Here is a 21,605-nt window from a genome sequence, read left to right as displayed (position 1 = left end):
CGCTAATTACTTGCACAGAAATTACGATTCCTAATCATCGAATTAGAATTAAAGCTAAATCTTTAACGTTTTTCAGTTTTTAATTAAATTAAGAGTATTTATGTTCATATGCATTTACATGGAGATCTATTGATGTACAGTGGCAAACGCATTTCAATACTTAATACAGAACATCGTATAGAAACTGCGAGCTTATCCTGCCTATCAATTAGCAAGCCGGTCGCGATGATTATTATCTTGTAACTGCTACGTACATTTTCGAATCGATTTCTTTCAACAATATAATCGCGACAATCCTATTACGTATCTGACCACAGCAACAGTGATGTTTCAAAATATGTTATACAATACACGTAAAAGTTTCCTACGAAGAGTGTTCAAACACTTTCATGAACGTATATTACACTTTAAAACGCTTAGTTCCATTTATCACGATGACGTAGGAATTTCAACAATCAACCGGTACATTCCGCTGTGCGTGCAGTTCGTGCTACTCCCAATTTCTTTTTACACAATTCGTAGCGATTTCGAAAGCGTTCAAACGTGCTACTTGTCAATCGATGCCACTTATTATTTTCCAAACAATCGTTCTTCAGTACGAATAAAAACCTTCCCGCGAAACGTTCCAAACGAACCAAAACCTTGAACAGTTTTCCAAGTACGAAATGGAAAGTTTCCTCAATTGATTCGAGTGGCAACTAAATCGATCGACAAAATGAAATATTTCAAGCAGAGCTTCTTCTTCTTCTTCTTATTCGTTCTGTATGATCTCGTGACTTGTTCTCTAACCGAGGAGATAACGTTGAACGTCGACTTGAAAGAACCCATCGCTGTAACCGATGAGAAGTTCCTCAGTCTTACCATTGATCCAGTAACCCTATTAGCCGGGAATGCGCTAAGGTACGTACGTTGAATTTATAACGCTCTCATATCGGCTTTTTACGGTAGCTAACCTTGTTCCATGATAAATGCGGTTATCCTGCTTCGTGACTGAATTTAGAAGATTTTGAAAGCGGCGTCGAATATAAATTCAAACTTAATGATGAATATTTCGCGCGCGATAACGACGCAATCTCGCGAAGGAAAAAGAAAAGAAACGACGGTGAAACAATTCGAGATCAATTTAAAACCAATCAATAGAATGCCAGGCACCGATAGCTCGTACGAAAAACTTTCGGAATAACTGTACACGTATAACCTTTGAACGAAACGCAAATCCAATCTAGCTTCGGTGAAATGAAGCGTGTACGTGTTTTAATTTAAATTTCAACCACCGTCCTCTCTTGCCAGTACTGCTGTTATCGACCTTCGAAGAAATCGAAGTAGCGCAGAAACTACGTGAAAATCTTATAAAATCTCCGATAAAATCTTGTATGATCGAGAGAAGACGCGCTTATGCGTGCTGAGTTATTTTCACAAGTACGTTCGAGGACTACAGAGGGAGAAGCTGCGATGAATCACATTTTTCACTTCTTACTGGACGGAAGCTTTAACATTCAATGCATTCGATCAAACTAATCTTGTATTACCGAAATTGTCTTTCCATTTGATCTTGGAGGTAGACGTGTATTTTTCTACTCTCTTGGTAATTTAAAAAATATTCCTTGTCATAATACGAAAATATTGAAAAATATTCAAATATTGTTTGTTTTAAGAATTATGTCTTTGGTTGCACCTTCCTTCGATGGAAAATGGTTCTCTCCATTTCTAGCTATTTTATATAAAAATATTCCTTTCGCGTATCGTGCTTTTTTCTCTGTGATCCTCGTGTGCACACTTTGCTTGATTTATATCAACAACATACGAATGTTAATGGAATATACGATTTAATGGGGTAAAGTAATGATCAAAAGGAATAATTGCTATCTCTTTGTATAGAACTAACTGATACATGTGATGCAAAATTTAAATCGTTCATTTAAGACCCTGTCGATACAGTACTCAAATTAAATACACGATTCTTCCAAGTTTCAACCCTTTGTGACAGTGTAATTAATTTAGCAATAAAATGGCGTAATATTCAAGATGTATCATTTAAAAGACAGGTTTAATAAAAGACAAATAGTCCAGTGTTTGCCTATGTATATCTACTTTTACAACTAGATTAAATTCTGTCAAAGATAAGCAAGCGTTCATATTCTCAAGTACGTAGTGTGTATATTTAGGACCAGATTGCCTAACATTATCGTATCTTTAACATGCGAATCGTGGTTGTTGCAATTTCAGCACGGATTTCGAGAGAAGCATAAACATGGCTAAAGCCTTAGGTCCTGCATATTTACGATTCGCCGGACCAAATTCTCTTCCCTACTTTGGCGATAAGAATTCTCAAGACAAAGAGGATAACAGAAAAACAATACTATCTGGTGAGCTCAATTGTCATCTCTTTAATCCTTTCAGCTTATTTAAATAAATCATATACCTACTAATTAAACCGTAAATGTATCTATTTCCGGTAACACCAATTTCAAGTCTTCTTTACAGAAACATCAGAGAAAGCTCTATCTCTATTATTTTAATAATTAAGATATCAAAGAGACATTTTTCTGACAATTCGAGAGAAACTCGATTAGCAAAGGAAATATTTATATCCTATATCATAAAATCAAGTCAGAGTACAATAGACGAACGTTAGCTAACTTACGGACGGAAATGTACATAATCCACTCAGTTCGCCAGTTAGTAGATTCTACTTCCATATACATTCGGCTAACTTGACTACGATACAGCCGATATACGGACCATTATCATGGTTAATTTAGGCAGTAATGTAACGGACGGCGGCCTACAAAGGATCCATACGCATCCGTTCACTTCAAAGTTACATTAACAACGAAACGCCTGCCACACATCTTCCTCGGCCAATTTCGCCGCCGATACAACACCGTGGTCAGCCAGTTGCAGAAACTGCCTGAATTAACCTAAACAATGCTTCGTGCACCAGTGCACGTCCATACACGATACAGACGCCACGTGTTTTGCGAGGAGAAACGAGAAGGTTTACGTACATAACATAGTTAGACACACATGCATACCATCAACATTCCATCTCGAACTGTAGACACCTGTTTCGTTCGCGGTTACCTCGCGTTACCTCAGCCACTCTCGCTGATTACGTGCAAACCTTACACGCCTGTACCAAGGTGCAAACGTTAGCCACCTAACGAGCTTAGTAATTTAACATTCGCTGCGTGACTCTGCGACGTAATCCGATCCGACGCGGTACCAAACTCCGTGTCTTCCACCTGAACCAAATTTCAACCTTTGTGTAGCCTATTTATCATACCTAGCGTGCATTCGATGGTGCAAATGAATAGCTCGATCGAAAGAGAGGTTGTAATTGGAAAAACGTAGAATTCTAAGAAACTTTGAACCTTCTTTAGTTAGCTTGTCCATTGATACAGCGGCTTATACCAGGATCAACTAATTGTACTGTGTAATGTAAGTATCACTTCGTTTTATATAAAATATCGTGTATTGAAATATTTCATCTACGCAAAATGAAAAATACAAGTGTAAAGATATAATATATAGAATTAATTTATTTAATTTTTACGCATTATATCAATCAGTTTTTTTCAGTATATCTTACTAGCTCGTGACTACGATAGTAAAGTAATTTTAAACAATATTTTTGCCCTGACAAATAATTATAGGAACTGAACTTGTAACGAACAAGTAGTTAATCGTACTGGACTAGAAATCAATCTTGTAAACGATAAGAAACATGATGTGATCTCATTTGTTATAACATTCCGATTTTATTCCTAAGGACTGTTTGTTGTAGTGTTCGTTCCTCGTAGAATCGTTCGCTGTGACATACTATATCATATTCTACGTAAAACCATCACCGTATTCTGTTCTATCGATGATGTTTCCTGATCGTAGAGTCAGATTGGGTTTTAGCCCATCAGTGGGCAGGAAAGGCAGGATTGGATGCGATCGACTGCATTTCGCCAGACAATCGACGAAAGGAATCGAAGGAATCCGAAGATCCGGAAGAAATAATTTCTTTTAGCGACCATATGCATTTTAACGCCAGCTGGCAACTAGGATATGGTAAATTAATTCAACCACTTGAAACCTTCGAGCCAGAATCAGAAGTTACATTCGTCGATTCCAGAAGTTTCTTCGTTAAAGATTAAACGAATCGTTTGCGTAACAAATTTAAGAAATTTACGAACGATGGAGTTGATCAGTTTGGCTTTTGACTGACTCGTTCGTTTAACCCTGGAAAGGAGCAGATCTACTTTAAGCTCGATTTTCTAGAATGCCAAATTAGATGCGATCTATCAGCTGATGATTTAGGAAGGCAGACGATGGCTTTGCGAAAAGTACTCGACGAATTTCCTAGATACTCGAACAGTATCGTTGCTGGCCCCGATGTCGTCGCTTACAACACCGATAAACAACGAAAATATCTTCGAGATTATTTCAGCGTCGCCGCGCCTGCACTTTCGACGATCACCTGGCATCCGTAAATTTCTTATCGTTATGGACTTAATAAAATTTCCTGCGCATCGTTCCACGTGGAAATATTAAATCGGCGATACTATTTTAAATTGATTGCAGCGTGTTTGCCAGCATCACTTTGGGAAATGGAGGAGCTTTCATACATCAGGATAATTTAGAGCAGGATAAAGAAGAGATGTTCAGAGTTATAGGTCGTTTCATACAGAATAAACCATTATGGATTGGTAAGAAATTTCCGATAGATAATTGCGTGTCAGAAATTTCTTGTGGGCGTATTAACTGAAAGGTTCCTAACAAAATGAACGCTTGTCCGTATTCGCCTTTCGCCAGCAGAGCAAAGGAATACCCTGACATCATCTTTCATTCTCAAATGAATGAAATTTTTCAAACAAGTTATTTATCGCGTTACATAATCTTTCCAATGTATCTGTAATTATACGATAGGAGACTTATATCTAATTAAATCATAGGGTTGCGGACCTCGTGACAGAGGTTTCCATAGAAGCAGTTCATTTATTTTCCAGAATATCGATTTTTGACAACGCTTAAAAATACATCGTCGATAACACACAATCGTTAATTGTTATTATTTCGTTGAAAGCTGAGTCCGATCCGGAAGAATGCAAAAATTTATTCATCGGAGCGCTCGTTCTGACAAGAAGACTAGGAAACGCGGCAAAGATAAATGTAAAGGTGTTCATGAGGCAACCAACAAACCTGACACGACCGACGCCAGTAAGTTTCTCAAAACATGAACGAATGCTGTTGTCAGAAATCGATGATGAACACGTCGATCTATACACAGGATTACTGGGTGTCATTGCTTCACAAGACTCTCGTTGGACGAGAAGTATTCGATGCGAAGATTCAAACCAGCAACGAGAATCACATCTACATGTATTGCCAATGCGCGAAAGCTTCGAGTAAATACGAGAAAGGATCTATCGTGATCTTTGGTGTGAATTTAAGTCCTGAAGATGCCACGATTAATTTCCAAGCAGCCAAAATTACCACTGTTCACGAATACGTTCTTTCGCCGGGTTTCGATGCTGCTAACAGAATGTTTGCCGAGTGAGTATTGCGATCGATATGAAATATTTTATTATGATTTAAAGATATGAAATATTTTATTTTGCGTTGTTTAGAACTATTTTCTTAAACAATAAATTGTTGACTTTAACCAACGACACTGTTCCTGAGATATATCCACATGTTTTGAACGATACAAAAGGTGTGCATCTTCACCTGCAATCGGGCGATATTGGTTTTTGGGTTGTTCCTGATCTACAGGTAATAATAAAACACATTTCTCTATCGTTTTACTTACATACAGTTTGTAAAAATTTTGTAGAAATATATCACACGCGTTATAACGTTGGAACGTTTTAAATTTACAATAAGAAAGTAACTTTTAAGATAATGTTGTAAATTTCCACGTACGTTTGCAGATTAGTTTCGAATTTAGAACAATTGTGTTATATCACAGGGCTAACGAAATTGTGAAAACTGTTATAGCCAGCCACTATATATTCCAGTCAAATGAATTGCCTGATTCTTCCAGGTGAAATCTTGCATGGAGAGTGACGTAACACAAAAGAAGAGAACTCTCGTAGAACCAGAAATTCTACAAAACCTGGGAAAGGCGAAGGATGTAAGAATACACGTGACCAGATCCGTGAAAGACCAAGCAACCATAAAAAACGAAAAACGAAGACAGAGAAGTAACATCGCAATATATAAGTCGAATATAAAAAGGGAACTCAAAAGACTGAGGAGATTCGTGAAAAGGAAATTGGACGATTACGAGAGTAGATCGCTACTGAATATCAGAGGATTATCTAACGAGGAAACTAGCGAAATCTCGAAGCAACCTGAAGAAAGCGTACAAGATGGATTACAAGAATTCAAGGAACGTCTTTTGCGTTTCAAAAACCTAATGGATTCGAGCGATACGAGGTTTGAACTGAAAAAACCGATAAGCGATCTCATCACAGACGCGATTTCTCTAATGTTGAAGATACAGAATACTCTAAAAAGCATGAAGAATAATACCGAAAGTAACGAAAACCGAGTAAAATCATCTCGCAGCGTAAAAGAGTCTCTGAATACATTGTACGATCGTTTGACTGGCACTAACTTGGACGAGTCGATCGATCCTCGAGAGAACAAGATGGATCAAGGATCTAAAAGGACTAAGAAGGATCTACTCGCCGAGATTGGGGAATCTGTGGACAGTCTTTTGCGAAAAGGACCCAGAGACGACGACGTCAAAGAACGTAAATGTGATTCAAAGATTGGATGGTTGAAGAATATTAAAAAAAAAACGCGACCGAGTCTCGTGAAATTTGAAAGCGACGACAGTGGAGAAAGCACTTTACGCGAGATTTTTGATACAAATCCGGTGGAAGATTTTTCAAACGACGATGTATTTTTTGAAGATTCCTCTCTAAACAGAGACTATGATTACGTCTTCGCTGGAAACTCTCCTTTGAATAAAGATTGCTCGACGAACGATGAACAGAGAAATCGAAAGATCGAAGGAAATTCTCGGAAAAAACCTTCGAAGACGGATTACCTGAACGATTATCTATGGACTGAACTTGATGACGCTGATGATTATTCTTCTTACGATCCCATAGATTTCATCGAAGACTCAATACCCTGGAATGATCCAATGGAAGTAGCTTTGGAAGACTCTACCGAACTGTCGGAAGAGCAAATCTATGAACCTTTGAAAAATAATGAGTTTGACAATGAGGACGAATCTAGAATCATAGGAATTGAATCAAACGAAGATGACGAAGCTCAGGATGACTATTACGAATCCAATAATTTTCCAAGGAACCATAGACTCGTATATGGCCCTTTGGTCGATCCTGATGCATTTATTATGAAAACCTACGGGTCTGGAAAAAATAATAGAGCTGGTAATGAGAAGGAATTTAGGGTCGTAGGAAGCCAATCAAACAGAGCTCAAAGAGTACAAGGCGATAAAAGTAGATTAAAAGGAATGGATGATTACTATGAATATAGTGATTTTCCTAAAAACCATAGACTCACATATGGCCCTTTGATCGTACCAGACGCAACTATTCTTCGATATACTTTGACTAGACAGCCATCCAATAAAAGGAAGAATTACGCAAATGAAAAAGCTTCTTCCGATTACTACTTAAGGTCTATTCTGAAAGGATTCGATTTCCCGATCGAAGCTGATCATCCTAGAAATAAAAAGTTTAAAAGAGAAAGCAAAGATTTGCACGCTGTACTTGATCAGGAAATGATTAACGAAGACGAGGCGAACTCGAAAAATTGTAATTGCAGAGTCATCAGACACTCGAAAGGTCGATCGAAGAGAGAAGCTATCGAGTCAATGGAATCTGAAATAGAACAAATCCCAAAGGAGCCGAGCATGGATTTTAGAAAAGACATAGTTAAATCAGATGTACGCGAGGATGCAGACGTAGAGGTGTTCTCAGAACTCAGAGAGGATCTTTTAGAGAAAGTAAAATCGCAAGCCGAATCTTGGAACCCGAGGATTGGTCGAGATACAAAAACACCGTTACAAATTGAAGCTAGCACAGAGGATTTGAATGCAAATACAGCTTCATCGATCCTACGCGATGATTCGGACAAAGAAGAATTTTCAGAAATCAAAGACTCGCCTATAGAAAGTGCAAAATCGTCAAATGAATCTGCGAGCAAGAAAATCGCACAAGATGGAAAAGAGGCGTCATCGGAAATTGAGAAAGAGGAAAATAATGGGTCGAAGTTTGAGTCAAATATTCCCTCTCTGCAAAACAGATCAGATCTTAAATTTTATTCTCAGATCCTACCTGCTGATCGATCGACAACTTTAGACTCGAAAGAACAGAAGAGCTCAGTTGGATTTTCGGAAACATTGAAACACAACGAGAAAGTGCTTTTTCATGGGCAATCCGATAAAAAGGATGAAGAGAACACATCGATTTATACTGCAAGGTATACTGCGGTTGATCAAAGATATTCTACGCCCGATCAAGGATATTCTACGCCCTTTGTCGTTGAAGAGTTTGCAAAGGAAAAGGGAGAAACTGAGGAGGCTGAAGAAGCTGAGACTCGGAAGGTAGAGAGTTTAAGCACGACAGTCAAGACGGCCACTTTATCAGAGGAAACTATCGAGGAAGAATCTGAAAACAATTACGATAGCGGTAACGCTGTCGGAGCAAGCTCGAAACGAGAGGTTAAACTGGAGCAAGTTCCCCATGAAAAAGTGAAGCTCGCGAGCCGACCTCGCTCACCTAAACAAAGTAAGAAGCAGACGAAATTAAATGTTTCTAAGCCTCAAGAATCTAAACTATGGAAGAGAATAAGAACACTGAAGGCGATAAGGGATCTGTTTCGTAAATTGAAAGAGTCGGGCACTATGTCTGTCCCAAGATTGAGATCGCCTAAGTACGAGGAACAACGAAGAAATCGAACGGAACGGCTTAAACAATTACGAAAGAAATTAAGTGACAAAGGACAAGTGACGTTAAAGAAATCCGAAAAAAGTGACAACGATATGGTAGAGAAGGAAAAGGGCGAACAGAAGAGAAGTCTGAAAAGAAGAGAGGTTTGGGAGACGGTCAGAACCAGCGAAGATTTTGCAGATATGATCGATCGCGAGAGATTAGCGTATATATTAATGTACCCACCAACGAAACACGATTTGAAAAGAGAAGCCAGTACCAGCGACGAGGTGGAAACGATAGAAGTACCAGTAACTGAGATTATCAGAGCGAAAAATGTCAGACAAAGAGTTTTTACTCCAGATAATCGAAGAAACTTTCGCGACACTACGATTATAGAACACCCTAATCCTGATAAATTAAAAGAGAAGATTATACAATTGACTAATTTATATGAGAGTAAAATATCAAGAGGAGGAAGATCTGATGAAAATAAGGGCAATGATAAGGTTTATTTTGCTCTGGTGGAAGACGTAGAAAGACCACGAATATTTTATTACGAGGAAGATCCGGAAAATGAAGGGAAGAGGAATATGAGGGTAATTCATTTGTTTCTTATTGTCTTTCATCAGGATCCTTCTTTATTTAATTAATTGTACACTTTTTCATTTAATTAACTTGCTCAACAGGCACTGTCGTCGCGGCCCTTCTACAATAGCAAGTACAGGCACAATCGACTGATACAGAAGCCTTACCGGGAAAGTCTTAAAGCCGCTCAATATACTAAGGAAGAATCAGATGAGTTCCCCGGGGGCAAAGAAATATACATAATCGATCCCTCCGAGTACAAAGGAGGGCATCCTTCGTTGCAGTTGTACAGTCCATCGACATCGAGAATCAATTCACGGGTAAAGATCGCTCCGAAAAATAAGTACAAAGTCAGTTGGGATCCTATCTCGAGCTCCGAGCCTTACAGAATTCGTGAAACAACTGACAAACGCGAAGGAAGAGTGCCAAGTGAAAATTCTCAAGAACCGTCGAAGAGCGCTGAAAAACTTTTACAAATTTTGATCGAAAACCTCGACTCTGAGACTACTGACAAACTTTTTAAGAAACTAACAGGACGCAGTGTAGCGGACGATAAAGGCGAACATTTCACCAATTCGATTTCAAAATCGAAAAAAGAAACCGGAAGAAGACAATCAGAGGAAGATGAGGAGCTCGAGGCAATTTTTGAAAGTATGGAGAATCCTAAGGAAAGTGTGTCTATGGATGATGATACGCAAGGCACCAAGAGACGGGGGAAAAACTATCGAGGTGTTTCGGAAGAAAAACTATCGGAAGAAGGTGTAGAAGAGGATGAGGAGTCCGAAAAAATTTCTGATAGTAGAGAGAATTCTAAGGAAAGCGTGTCTTTGGATGATGATACACAAGGCAGCAGGATACAGAGGGAAAACTATCGAGATGTTTCGAAAGAAAAACTGTCGGAAGAAAATTTGGATGAAGGTAAAGAAAATGAGGAGTTCGAAAATATTTCTGTAAGTAGAAAGAATTCTAAGGAAAACGTATCTTTGGATGATGATACACAAAACAGCAAGAGACAGAGGGAAAGCTATGGAGATGTTTCGAAGGAAAAATTGTCGGAAGAAAATTTGGATGAAGGTAAAGAAAATGAGGAGTTCGAAAATATTTCTGTAAGTAGAAAGAATTCTAAGGAAAACGTGTCTTTGAATGAGGATACACAAAACAGCAGGGGACAGAGGGAAAACTATCGAGATGTTTTGGAAGAAAATGTGGAAGAAGATGAGAAGTTCGACAACATTTCTGAAAATAGAGAGAATTCTAAGGAAAGCGTGTCTTTGGATGATGATACACAAAACAGCAGGAGACAGAGGGAAAACTATGGAGATGTTTCGGAGGATGAAATACAAACTGAAAGAGCGGATGTTTCTGAAACGCTGATTCCTGAAGAAAATGCCACAAACGCTAATATTTCTGAAGGAGATTCAGAAGAAGAAGCGACGCGACGAATACGGAGAAATGCGAATACTAGATCAAACGAAGAATATTTGAAGTCTATGCCTTCGATTTTAATGCGTAAAATATCGAAAGCAAGCCAGAAGACTGAATTGGATAACTATTTACATGTAAAACAGAGTCCAGGAAAGATCTCTGGTGAAAATCCATCTAAACTGAGAATTGAAAAAGTGAAAGAACGTTTCAACGTAGTTCCTGATAAAAAATTCTACGGTAAAGCGGTAGCAAATATAAAGAAACAGATTTATTTAACGAAAAGAAGCAATAACGATGAATTTAAAAAATATCAATATTTTCCTAAAAATCTAAAAATTACAAGTACTTTGCCATCGAGGTCATGTAATTCCTTTACTAAGAAAAACTCTGTCGATCCGTATAGAAAACTATTTGAAAACCAGCAAAATGAGTCAGACTTCGCAGAGAAAGGATCAAAATTGAGAAAAAGCAAAAAACGTTCAGACGATGCTTCGTATAAGGATGAAAATGTATCCAACGTGCAAGAACTTGGTAATGAAAAGAAAAATGAAAGGAATAAGAAAAGTAACAAGGAGATGGATTTAAAAGAGGAATCACTTTCTAATAAACGTGAAGTATTAATGGTGCTGCCGTGGGTAAAAAGGTCCAGCAGACCGCGGAGAGAAACGATAGATCAAGAGAAGATCGGCAAGAATAATAAAGCGGACAAGGTAAGGCTTCACCCTTTGTCTTTGTAATAAAATGACGAAGAACTCGGAATAAACGATTTTGAAACTAATTATCTCTAAATTTAAAAGTGCAAAAATCCATAGAATATCCGTAAGAATACGAATATAAAAAAATAAAAATATATAAAATATCGAAAGTAATAAAATAGTCGTAATAATATTTAGCGAATGAAGCGAATCTCTGCTTAGATTCTATTTCTTTAATTATATTCATAAAAGTATGAATTTTCATGTTCATTCTCAGCTTTATAATTACCTATCTATATGATAATATTCATGATACTATTATATTCATTGATTCGTCCGAATCTTTCTCAAATTATATCGTTAAAGGTTGAAAAACGAATAATAGCGATTTTATTTTATCTTCTGTGTTAAAATTTGCATAAAATTGAAATGGTTTTCTTTCAAGGTACAACCATTTGTATTGCAACATCTAGACGGATCTTACAACCCGAAGAACCCGATATCCAGTCAGATCGATGACGTCGAAAAATCGCTGATTCAGAAGATACCACTTGAAAAATTTACGGCGAAAGGGAATATTAACAGGAGGAAAAATATAAAGAGAAATAAAAAAGACGATGATGGATTGTCATCGCTTCTACAGAAAAGCATACCAAAGTTAGGGAACGTTGTGGTCAATGGGTTAAATAAAGCAGAGAATTTTACTGGATCGGTGGAACAGTTAATTATGAATCTGGATGAGAAGTATAACAAGACTCTGAAAGAGGAACCACGAGGCAATTCTACAATGTCAGTTGACCCTGGTCAGAGTATTTTTCACAATGCGATAGTGAACGTGAAGAAGTTTTTTATATTACTTAATGGTATCACTAATATTATTCGAGATATCCATAATCCGTAATAATATATTTTTTCGTTATTAAACGCTGCGTAATTTATAAGATATACATTCTGATTTTCTATCTACACTATTTTTGTAACGTAATTTTCTAATATTTTAATATCTTTGATCAAATAAAGATTACTGTAAATTATATTTGGTTTCGATGAATGAAATTAACTCTGCTCCCAGATACAGTTAAAACACACATTGATGCAATGTGTAATCTATTCTTTTTAAAAACATTACTAAATACAATCTACATAAAACGTATATGTAACGTCGTTTACATTGGCGTCATTTATTGATGTTCCACATGTAGTAAGATACATAACAAGTTTACTCCTTTACATTGCAAAATGCAATTACCTGACACCATAAATTTTGCAACACAAACATATCAAAACACGTATGCAACTTTGAGGGATATATGCATCGGACGTCAAGTTCTACAGTTGTCCATCGATTTCGGTACACATCACTTCGAGCTAAGAAGCAGCTTAATGTTAAACGCGCAACGACTCACCAATGATCAAGAGTGACTTCCACGATCATCATGCATCCTCCTCTCTTTACATGGTTCTTGCTTCTTACGCTTATTGTAACATCATACCCGAAAAGCATCAACATTAACAGCGAAGACATCGGAACTCTTACCACTGACAGGTAACTTTGCTTTTCCTATTCAACAAATCACGTACATTTACCGATCATAAGTATTTGATTACGTTGAGCAATTTGGTCAGAAGGGGTATTTTTCTGTTATATTTGAATAAATAAATGAAATAAAAGAATTTCTTTGTATTGGCCATATTCTTTACTTCGTGAAACAACTGGGATCAAATTGTCACAACCGTTAAATGAAATACTAAGTTCATTGTGCAACAGGTGCTTAGAGGATCTTGAATATTCCAAAATCAACTGTTCATTGACAGCTGAAAAAAATGGAAATAAAGCCGATGCTGAACGTGAACAACACGAACCGAATGAACAACCTAGTACTAGCTATAGTACATGGTTAAATTAGATAAAAAGGTTTTATTTGAGAGAATTGCGTTCTATGTATGTGCAGTAATGCGTTCAAACATTTATAGACGATAGTGTATGCAAAGTGAGTCCTCGCGGAAACATATTTCAAGTCTTATTCTTTAAGAATGCGCCAGTCTGTTGTAGTAGTACCACATATATTCCCCGGTGAATGCGACTATCATATTTACGAAAGATAATTCAACAAATTTTCTCTAGAATATATTTCAGCACCCCATATTGCAGGATTTGCTACTCCCTCATAAATTCTCTTTATCCTGTACCATTTATCTAGCTTCCCACCGAGTACATCGGAACATTCTTTCGATTTTTCAAACGACCTTCCTTCTTGGACGAATTCCGGATTAGGAACCAGTCTGCTGGGTTGCAAGCGCAAAAGTATGTTAGTCGCCCAAGAGCAACGCTGGCGCAACTGTTAGCGTCAGCGTCGCTTAAATTACACACCGTCGACTTGCTTGCCAAGATGATAAAATTTCGAATTCGAAAGAAAGCACCGAATCAACATAATTTATACTCATACATATATATGTGTGTGTGTGTGTGTGTGTTTGTGTGTAAATCGCGGAATAAATCGGAAAATCTCGTAGCATTTTCAATGAGTCTTGCAAGTATATTTCATATTCATCGACCCTTTTAGCTACGATGAATTTTCTTATGGGACCCTGAAGTATTTTAATGAAAATTCAAATCACAACTTGTGATTTATAACTGTCAAGCTCAACGTAATCAAAGATTAGTAAAACCTCGCGATATATGCTATTTTAAAAAGAAATTATAACGTTATTTATATATATCTGAGATTCTCCAGGATCCCACTATAACAATTAAAGGTAAAATATCGAGTTGTTCGAAAAGTTCGTAGTATTTTCAAAATCGGAAACATTCGATAAGACACTGTTACATCTTGTGTAATATCGGATCTTATTGTCATCATTTATGTATACTGTTATTGTTTGTTATTTAGCATTTAATGACAAGAAACAGAATACTTTAAAAACCTACAAAAGCTGTTTGAAACAAGTAAAACTCGCCAGTTAAAAGAAACAGTGCATAGATTAATTAATAAAATTCTAATTCTGTAAGAAAACTTTTCGAACAATCCAATATTTTTATAGGATATATTTCTGGTCACTCACTTACCAAGAGGTAACTCGAACGATCCTTGTCACGGCCTTGACTTCTCATATTCCACCGGAAGTACCGGACATCGCAGGAGATCGCGTTTGATTAAATAATACTCACTATTTCACTTTATAAAATTATACGCGTATAAAATCGTACCGATTTTACGCATGCTATCGCGATCACGACCAATGCTAGACTAATTCAAGGGCGCTCGGAACCCTCGTTCTGTTCTCAAGACGATTTTGTGTTTACGACCTTCTAATAACATCGTCTCGCTGCGCATATTTTCCAAACGTTGTTCCTCTTTCCGAGAAGTATCGAGGCTTCACGACGAAAACAAAAGTTCCTGAAATTATAATACAATACGATCAACTCGTCGAAACTTAAACATTTTAAAGTAAACGCTGTAGAAAGAAATTTAAATTTAAAATTATTTTACTTATGATGTTTGTTATGATTAAGAAATATATATTAATTTTTAGCAGCTATACATTAACGCATTAACGTGTATCTACATTTTATAATATTTTAATTAAATGATTGCTCGAAAGAGCAATTACGAAAAAATTCATTCTTCTTGTATTGTAGTATAGCATATGTAATCATATATACTAATATAATCATATTATCAGACTGTATAATAAGATCATTTTCAGATCATATAATTTTATATAAGACCTTTTTGTATCATTTTGTCCTATTATCTTCTGCAAGTGAAATATCAAACTATAACTATTATATCAAAGATTTTAGCCATTTTATTAAAAAATTCCGATACGTGTATTATTCGTAAGTGTTTTATAAATTATTTAATAAATCAACAAATTTAATTTTATTTCAATATGTTTCGATATTAGTAATGCCATAGATATACATGTATACGCATATGTTTAATATAAACGATCGAACTTTTTTCCAGAACTAGTACTACAATCTCAGGTCTTTCTCCAATTCAAGACGAACCTGACTCCAAAGATGGTAATAAAAGAAGTTTGCTAATTCTGGTGCCAACAACCAAGGGAGAAGAAAATACAGAGTGCCAAAACGAAAAAACGAGACGATGTAAGACACCGTTCCGCAGGGAAAGGGTTTCCGCGCGAATACCCAAGGAATACGCGTTGAAATCGAAGAATGCAGAAAACTCTCCAAACAATGAAGGAGATCGTGAATATTTCGTTGGTCTAAAGCCAAACTTGCAACTGCTTTCTTCAAAGAGACCTCTGACAAGACCTAGGCTACGCCCAATCACAATAAAAGAAGCAAAGAATCTAACTTTTCGTGACGAAAGTTTAATAGAGTCGCTTCGAAAAGAGTTCGCAGTCAGAGCTCCTACTGTGGGTGCTGCTCAAGAAAATATAACGTCAAAGACGAGTGTATACGACGATGGTAAATTCATTTGCTACTGCAAAGAAAAAGATCATTCTTCTTCTGAAAAAGGCACGTCAGATGTTGCTTCAAAGCCACGAAGAACGAAGAAACCTACAAAAACAAGGAAACCTAACAATGAAAATCCACTTATAGGCAGCGTGCAACGCTTAAAACCAGCTCAGGCAAATGTTCCACATCGATCACCTTTATCCAAAAAATTGCCTGCGGCGTACCCTATCGTTTCTCGATATTCGCCTATTGGCTATATACCCAACAATGTGAACCCAATTTCTCCCCAGAAGGGACACGGAACAATACCGTACATTCCATACGTTTATCACCCAAATCCTCGACCTTCCATGACCGGGATCCCAAGTCAAGAAAGAACGCCAAATATTAATATTCCATTGAAAGCATTTGGTAGTAGACCCAATTCGACTGTTGAGCAACGAACACCGATTGGTCAACACGATTCAAATAAATATCAACCAACTGTTGGGCAAACTCAGCGTCCTCCAAATATGGTTGGCAATAGTCTGTCTCAAAATACAAATCCTGCAACATCTTCAAAAACATTTGCAGAAGAGGATACTTCGGGTAGTAACGAAGAAGATTCCAATGATCCTGATTACAATTCGCAATCCGTGCAACCAGAATCGAAAAATCATTTAACATCGATGGGAACGATTGAATCTTCCAAAAAAGATCCTAATCTACAGGCTGCTAATCCTATCAGGATTGATGCAATACCTACGGGCTTTGGAGACGAATTCGCGGATGAATACGAAACGACGGACAGCGGAGCCCTAGATTACTCCAATATCAAGGAAGTTACGGCGACGTACTTCACGTCGAAAGCCTATGACAACGAAACTGGGGACGACGGATCCAGCGACTACGGTGATCTTATAAGCAACACGGAAACTGCTGTGAATCCAAGTTCAGCAGAGAATCCTCATTATGATGTCAATTTGCAGAGAAAACATAATAATCCGACAGAAAACTGCAGAAAATCTGCGAGTACTGGGATGAACTTGCATACGAAAGATTTAAAAAACGCGGAGGATTCTGATCAAGGAAATGATGAGGGAAATGTTGCGGGGAAAGACAATCCTCTTTGGAATCAAGATGAATCTGCAAACGATGATTCGAACGAGAATTTAGAATCCAATGTGGAGAATACACAAGAGGAGACAAGAGACGATTCTAACGTCAATTTGCAGAGTAGACATAATGATCCTACGGAAAATTCGGGAGAATCTGAAGAAGATGAGCTGAACTTGGACACGAAATATTTAAATGACGCGAACGATCCTGATCAGGGAAATAATGAAGAGAATGTTGAATTGGGGAGAAATAATCCTAATTGGAATGAAGAAGAATATGCAGGCGATGATCCAAACCAAAATTTAGAATCTACTTTGGAGAGTACAGAAGAAAATGAAGAGGATTCTAAGCCCAAAGAACCTTCTCTTACAGAGGAAACAAGGATGTTGAATTTTGGAGATTCGAAAAACTCAAATGAAGCCGATACGTCAGCAAGGATCGATGATAAAGACGATCCATCGAACCAGAAATTTTCCGCGGAAGATTCTGTGAGTGAATTGCCGGAAACGAACAATAATGCTGACTCGTTAAGTAACGATTACGAAATGGAAAATGTCGAACCTAATAAGTCTGAAGAAAGAGGCGAAGGAAGAAGTCCAGACGAAGGTTTTATAAATACGGACAATGGGAAGGTGGGAACGGAACGAGTGACGATCCAGAACAACAAAAATGAGGACGATCCTTCCCTGCAGTCGACCTTGGACTCAAGCAGAAACAACGATTATATAGGAATAAATTATCCATCGAAACAGTTGCCTTTCTGTGACAACACGTTGCTCCAGAAATCGATAAAAGAGGTAATTAATAGCTTTGCCACCGGTGGCTCGTTTAAAATGGATGGCAACGAGAATGAAGAAACGGTGGGTTCCGCGAAGGGCGAAGATCTTCTGCCGGAAATTGTACAAGTTCCGAACTTGAAAAGCATTTTGTCCATGCCGTCGATAGAGAACACTGTTCTGGATAAAGTAAAGAATCTTCTGTCGAAAGTAACTGGGATGAATAGAAAGATCTTTGACAGTGACTGGGCCACGAACGTGATCAAAAATAATTTACGACACACGTTATCTGCTGCGCCTCGTTCCAAAGCAGAACTTCCACCGATGACTGTCGAGGAGCATCAATTCAAAAATGGCAAATGGGTGACGAATTTGGTTACATTGGAACCTTCGAACGAAGAAGATCATGCTCAGACAAATTTACAAAAACTGCAGGCTCACGTTAAAAACCTTCTGCGTGACCCAGCTGTTGGTTTACAGGCAGCTAAGAATCCTACTGTTCAGAACATGATCGTACAAAGCATTCGACATACCTTCGAGCCGAAAAACGTAACAGACGATGAAAATTTCGAGTCGATTATTCAAAGCACATTGAACAACGAAGTAAGCATAATGGAAATGGAAGATGAAGACATGCTCACCACAGAGGATATACCTGAATCTACCACTTTTGATATTTCGAACATCGATATGAATAAGCTCCTGGATATTGCCAAAAGTGAAGTAGATGTAGGCGATAAGAAAGAAAGTGAATCCACTTTACAATCGTCTATATACGAAGAAGGTATAGAAAATCAAGAAACACGTTCTTCGATGGAATCTTCGGACAAAGAAATAATAGGAGAAGCAATGAATTTTGGAACAGAGGATGCTAGCAGTTATCCAATCACTGAGATAGATCAGGGTACGGAAGAATCTTCTCAACAAAATGAAACACCGAATAATGCAGAAGAAACTGAGATCGAAGAATTTGAGACGACAACGTTGGAAGAAATTCCTGAAGTTGCAACATATAATTCGATTTCCACCGAAAATTGGAACGTTGCTGCTACCTTAGGTACTCAAGACAAATCTCTATCTACGGAAACAGAAGATTACACGCCTGTAGAATATGATTCTCCATCAATGAATCCAGCAGAAAATGCTGATGTTATGCATACAGAAGCGGCTGAAAGTACAGAGAGATCGATGGAATTGGAAAATAAGAGTTCGACAACGGCGCTTTATGATGATGATGCTACTTCCGCAAACGATTTTACTTATTATTTGGGGAAAATCACGAAGAAAAATGAGAATAACGCGGACGACGTGCAAAGTCTTCAAAATTCCGAGTTGTTTTACATCGGTGACGGTGTCAAACTACCCTTAGAGGTAAGAAAACTGCACGATGGGTCTTACACTTTATCGATTTCCAGGAAGATCTGCGAACAACTATTAAACAAGGAGTGCCCTTGTTGCGTACCCAGGGAAGGTAACATTCTTCGAACTGTGAAGCGAAATTTAGAAACGGAAAATGCTGATAGGACAGATGGAAGAATTTTCAAACGCGAATCGATGAAATCAGTTTCACTGAAGAAACGAGAAAGATGTGATTCAGCTGACGACAGCTTACAGATTTTCTCGATGCCCGTGGAAACTTTCGCGAGAAGATACAATCTATCTCTGAATTCGGGGAAAATGCAAACTGCGTGGAATTTTGACGCGGAAAAAAAGATTGATGAGCGATCAAAAAATTATAAAACTAATGCTGATGCCAAAGAAAGGAAGATAAAAAATAATCCACACGATGATGCAACAAACTTTGATTTTGAGAGGTATCGATATCAACGTAACACCAATGAAGACGGGGACAAACGAGTAGAAATAGTGACAAAAGTATTAAATTGGTTAAAAGACATAGTATTAAATACAAATAATAGAATATAAACATATTTTTATTATTTTAAAATGTATAATGTATGTCGTTATTCTATAAGTTACTTGATTACATTTTAATACCTTTTATACTTAATAACTTTTATACCTATATAGTGTAAAGAAAAAAATAAATAAAATATATGTTTCAAAGAATTTAAGGAAGATTAAACCCTTCTCAATTTTTGTTAAATAAATAATTTCAAAAATTTTGTTGGAGAATAGTAATATCAACATATATTTATCGCGTTAAATACTTTTCTTTTTACCTTTTATATCTTTTAGTGTCTGTTTTTTTGTTACCGTGTAAAGATTGGTGATTCATACAGCAATGACGTAATCCTAATAGTTACCTAGAATAATTTGTGATTCGACTGGAAGGTGGCTTGGTTATGTTTGGCAGATACGAACTTCTGTCAACATAGCAAAAAAATGGGCTTGTTTGGCAAATCTCAGGAAAAGAATCCGAAAGAAATGGTTAGAAACAAAATGAAAATCTAATATTTATTCAATTATTTACAAGAAATCGTATTTCAGGTTCAAGAATGGACACATAAATTAAGGAAAGAAGGCTATCAAATGGATAGACAGGTTAGAGGTAAGCCGTTACTAGTAGTATTTTATAGAATGTATTCTAACGCGAATAACAATCATGTACAGCAATTCAGCGAGAGGAAGAAAAGGTAAAACGTTCTTTAAAAGAAGCAGCAAAAAAGGGTGACAAGGATGTCTGTAAAATTCTAGCAAAGGAAATAATACGTGCACGTAAAGCTTGCAACAAGCTTCACACGTCAAAGGCACAAATGAATTCTGTTTCGTTGCAAATGAAGAATCAATTAGCAACGATTAGAGTTGCTGGTTCAGTCCAAAAGTCTACAGAGGTGATGCAAGCAATGCAATCATTAGTAAGAGTACCAGAAGTAGCAGCGACAATGAGAGAATTGTCAAAGGAAATGATGAAAGCTGGTATTATTGAAGAAATGTTAGACGAAACTATGGAATCTGTGGAAGATTCTGAAGAAGTAGAAGATGAAGCAGATGAGGAAATTGATAAAGTAGGTCATCCGGATATATTTAAAGAACATAAACGACGTACTAATAAAATACGTAATATATATTACAGATTTTATGGGAAGTAACTGCAGGTCAATTAGGTACAGCTCCTGCAGTTGTTACAGAAGCACCAGGATCTGTTGTAGCATCTACTTCTGCAGAAGAAGAAACTGAAAAAGTAGATGATAAGGAACTTGAAGAAATGAAAATGAGACTACAAAGTCTCCGTAGTTAGGTGTAATATATAAATAATTCATTTGCATTGACTTTAAAATCAGCTTGTACTTATTGGACATATACATACATAATGTACAAATACAGTGAAATGAATGCCTACCATATTTTAATAACATTTCTTAACAATATCTAATCAATGCTTTTATATTAAATAGTCAAAAAAAAAAATAATTATTATAAGAATGAAAACAAAAATTTTTATTTCATCTACACAGCTTTCATATCCAGCTTTTATAATCTGTGCGTGATTCGTAGGCTGCCACTATATTTCAACTACATGCGAAAGTCATAAATACAGAGAAGCTGGCTTCTCGATTGTATTATGTTGAAAGATATTCTTAATTTAATTACAATCACCAAAATCTTGTATTAATTTGTGTTATATATACAATGGTTTTTATTGTTATTGATTTGTGCACTTTCTAATTACACCTCTCACATACTAATACAATAAAAATAATGCAAAAGCATTATATAGATCACTAGT

General features: G+C 36.9%; 3 protein-coding genes and 1 long non-coding RNA gene across 10 annotated transcripts in view; 3 read left to right on the top strand and 1 right to left on the bottom strand.

The window, feature by feature from the left end:
• Positions 1 to 21,605, bottom strand: part of LOC126923997 (uncharacterized) — a 301,345-nt gene that overhangs the window by 268,391 nt on the left and 11,349 nt on the right. The window lies entirely within an intron of this gene.
• Positions 118 to 12,864, top strand: LOC126923942 (uncharacterized). Of its 2 annotated transcripts, XM_050737886.1 has the most exons (12): positions 118 to 900; positions 2,227 to 2,366; positions 3,889 to 4,059; positions 4,270 to 4,477; positions 4,573 to 4,697; positions 5,075 to 5,208; positions 5,279 to 5,544; positions 5,619 to 5,763; positions 6,035 to 9,502; positions 9,593 to 10,409; positions 10,566 to 11,626; positions 12,057 to 12,864. In XM_050737886.1, exons 1-12 carry the CDS (start codon positions 716 to 718, stop codon positions 12,510 to 12,512), a joined length of 7,176 nt encoding a protein of 2,391 aa, XP_050593843.1. In that variant the 5' UTR covers positions 118 to 715; the 3' UTR covers positions 12,513 to 12,864. The 2 variants fall into 2 exon arrangements, with proteins under 2 accessions (XP_050593843.1, XP_050593842.1); XM_050737885.1 differs by having other exon boundaries at positions 9,593 to 11,626.
• On the top strand, positions 13,033 to 19,973 carry LOC126923946 (uncharacterized). The gene is made up of 2 exons (XM_050737898.1): positions 13,033 to 13,157; positions 15,583 to 19,973. The coding sequence occupies exons 1-2, from the start codon at positions 13,048 to 13,050 to the stop codon at positions 19,838 to 19,840; spliced, it is 4,368 nt and encodes a 1,455-aa protein (XP_050593855.1). The 5' UTR covers positions 13,033 to 13,047; the 3' UTR covers positions 19,841 to 19,973.
• LOC126923987 (charged multivesicular body protein 3) lies at positions 20,149 to 21,524 on the top strand. Its single transcript, XM_050737978.1, has 4 exons — positions 20,149 to 20,305; positions 20,366 to 20,426; positions 20,489 to 20,883; positions 20,952 to 21,524. Exons 1-4 carry the CDS (start codon positions 20,261 to 20,263, stop codon positions 21,114 to 21,116), a joined length of 666 nt encoding a protein of 221 aa, XP_050593935.1. The 5' UTR covers positions 20,149 to 20,260; the 3' UTR covers positions 21,117 to 21,524.

The sequence above is a fragment of the Bombus affinis genome, chromosome 14 (genome assembly GCF_024516045.1).
Source record: "Bombus affinis isolate iyBomAffi1 chromosome 14, iyBomAffi1.2, whole genome shotgun sequence".
In the NCBI taxonomy this organism is placed as follows: domain Eukaryota; kingdom Metazoa; phylum Arthropoda; class Insecta; order Hymenoptera; family Apidae; genus Bombus; species Bombus affinis.
Note: the sequence above shows the minus strand (reverse complement) of the source record. Positions and strands in the feature narration are given on the sequence as shown.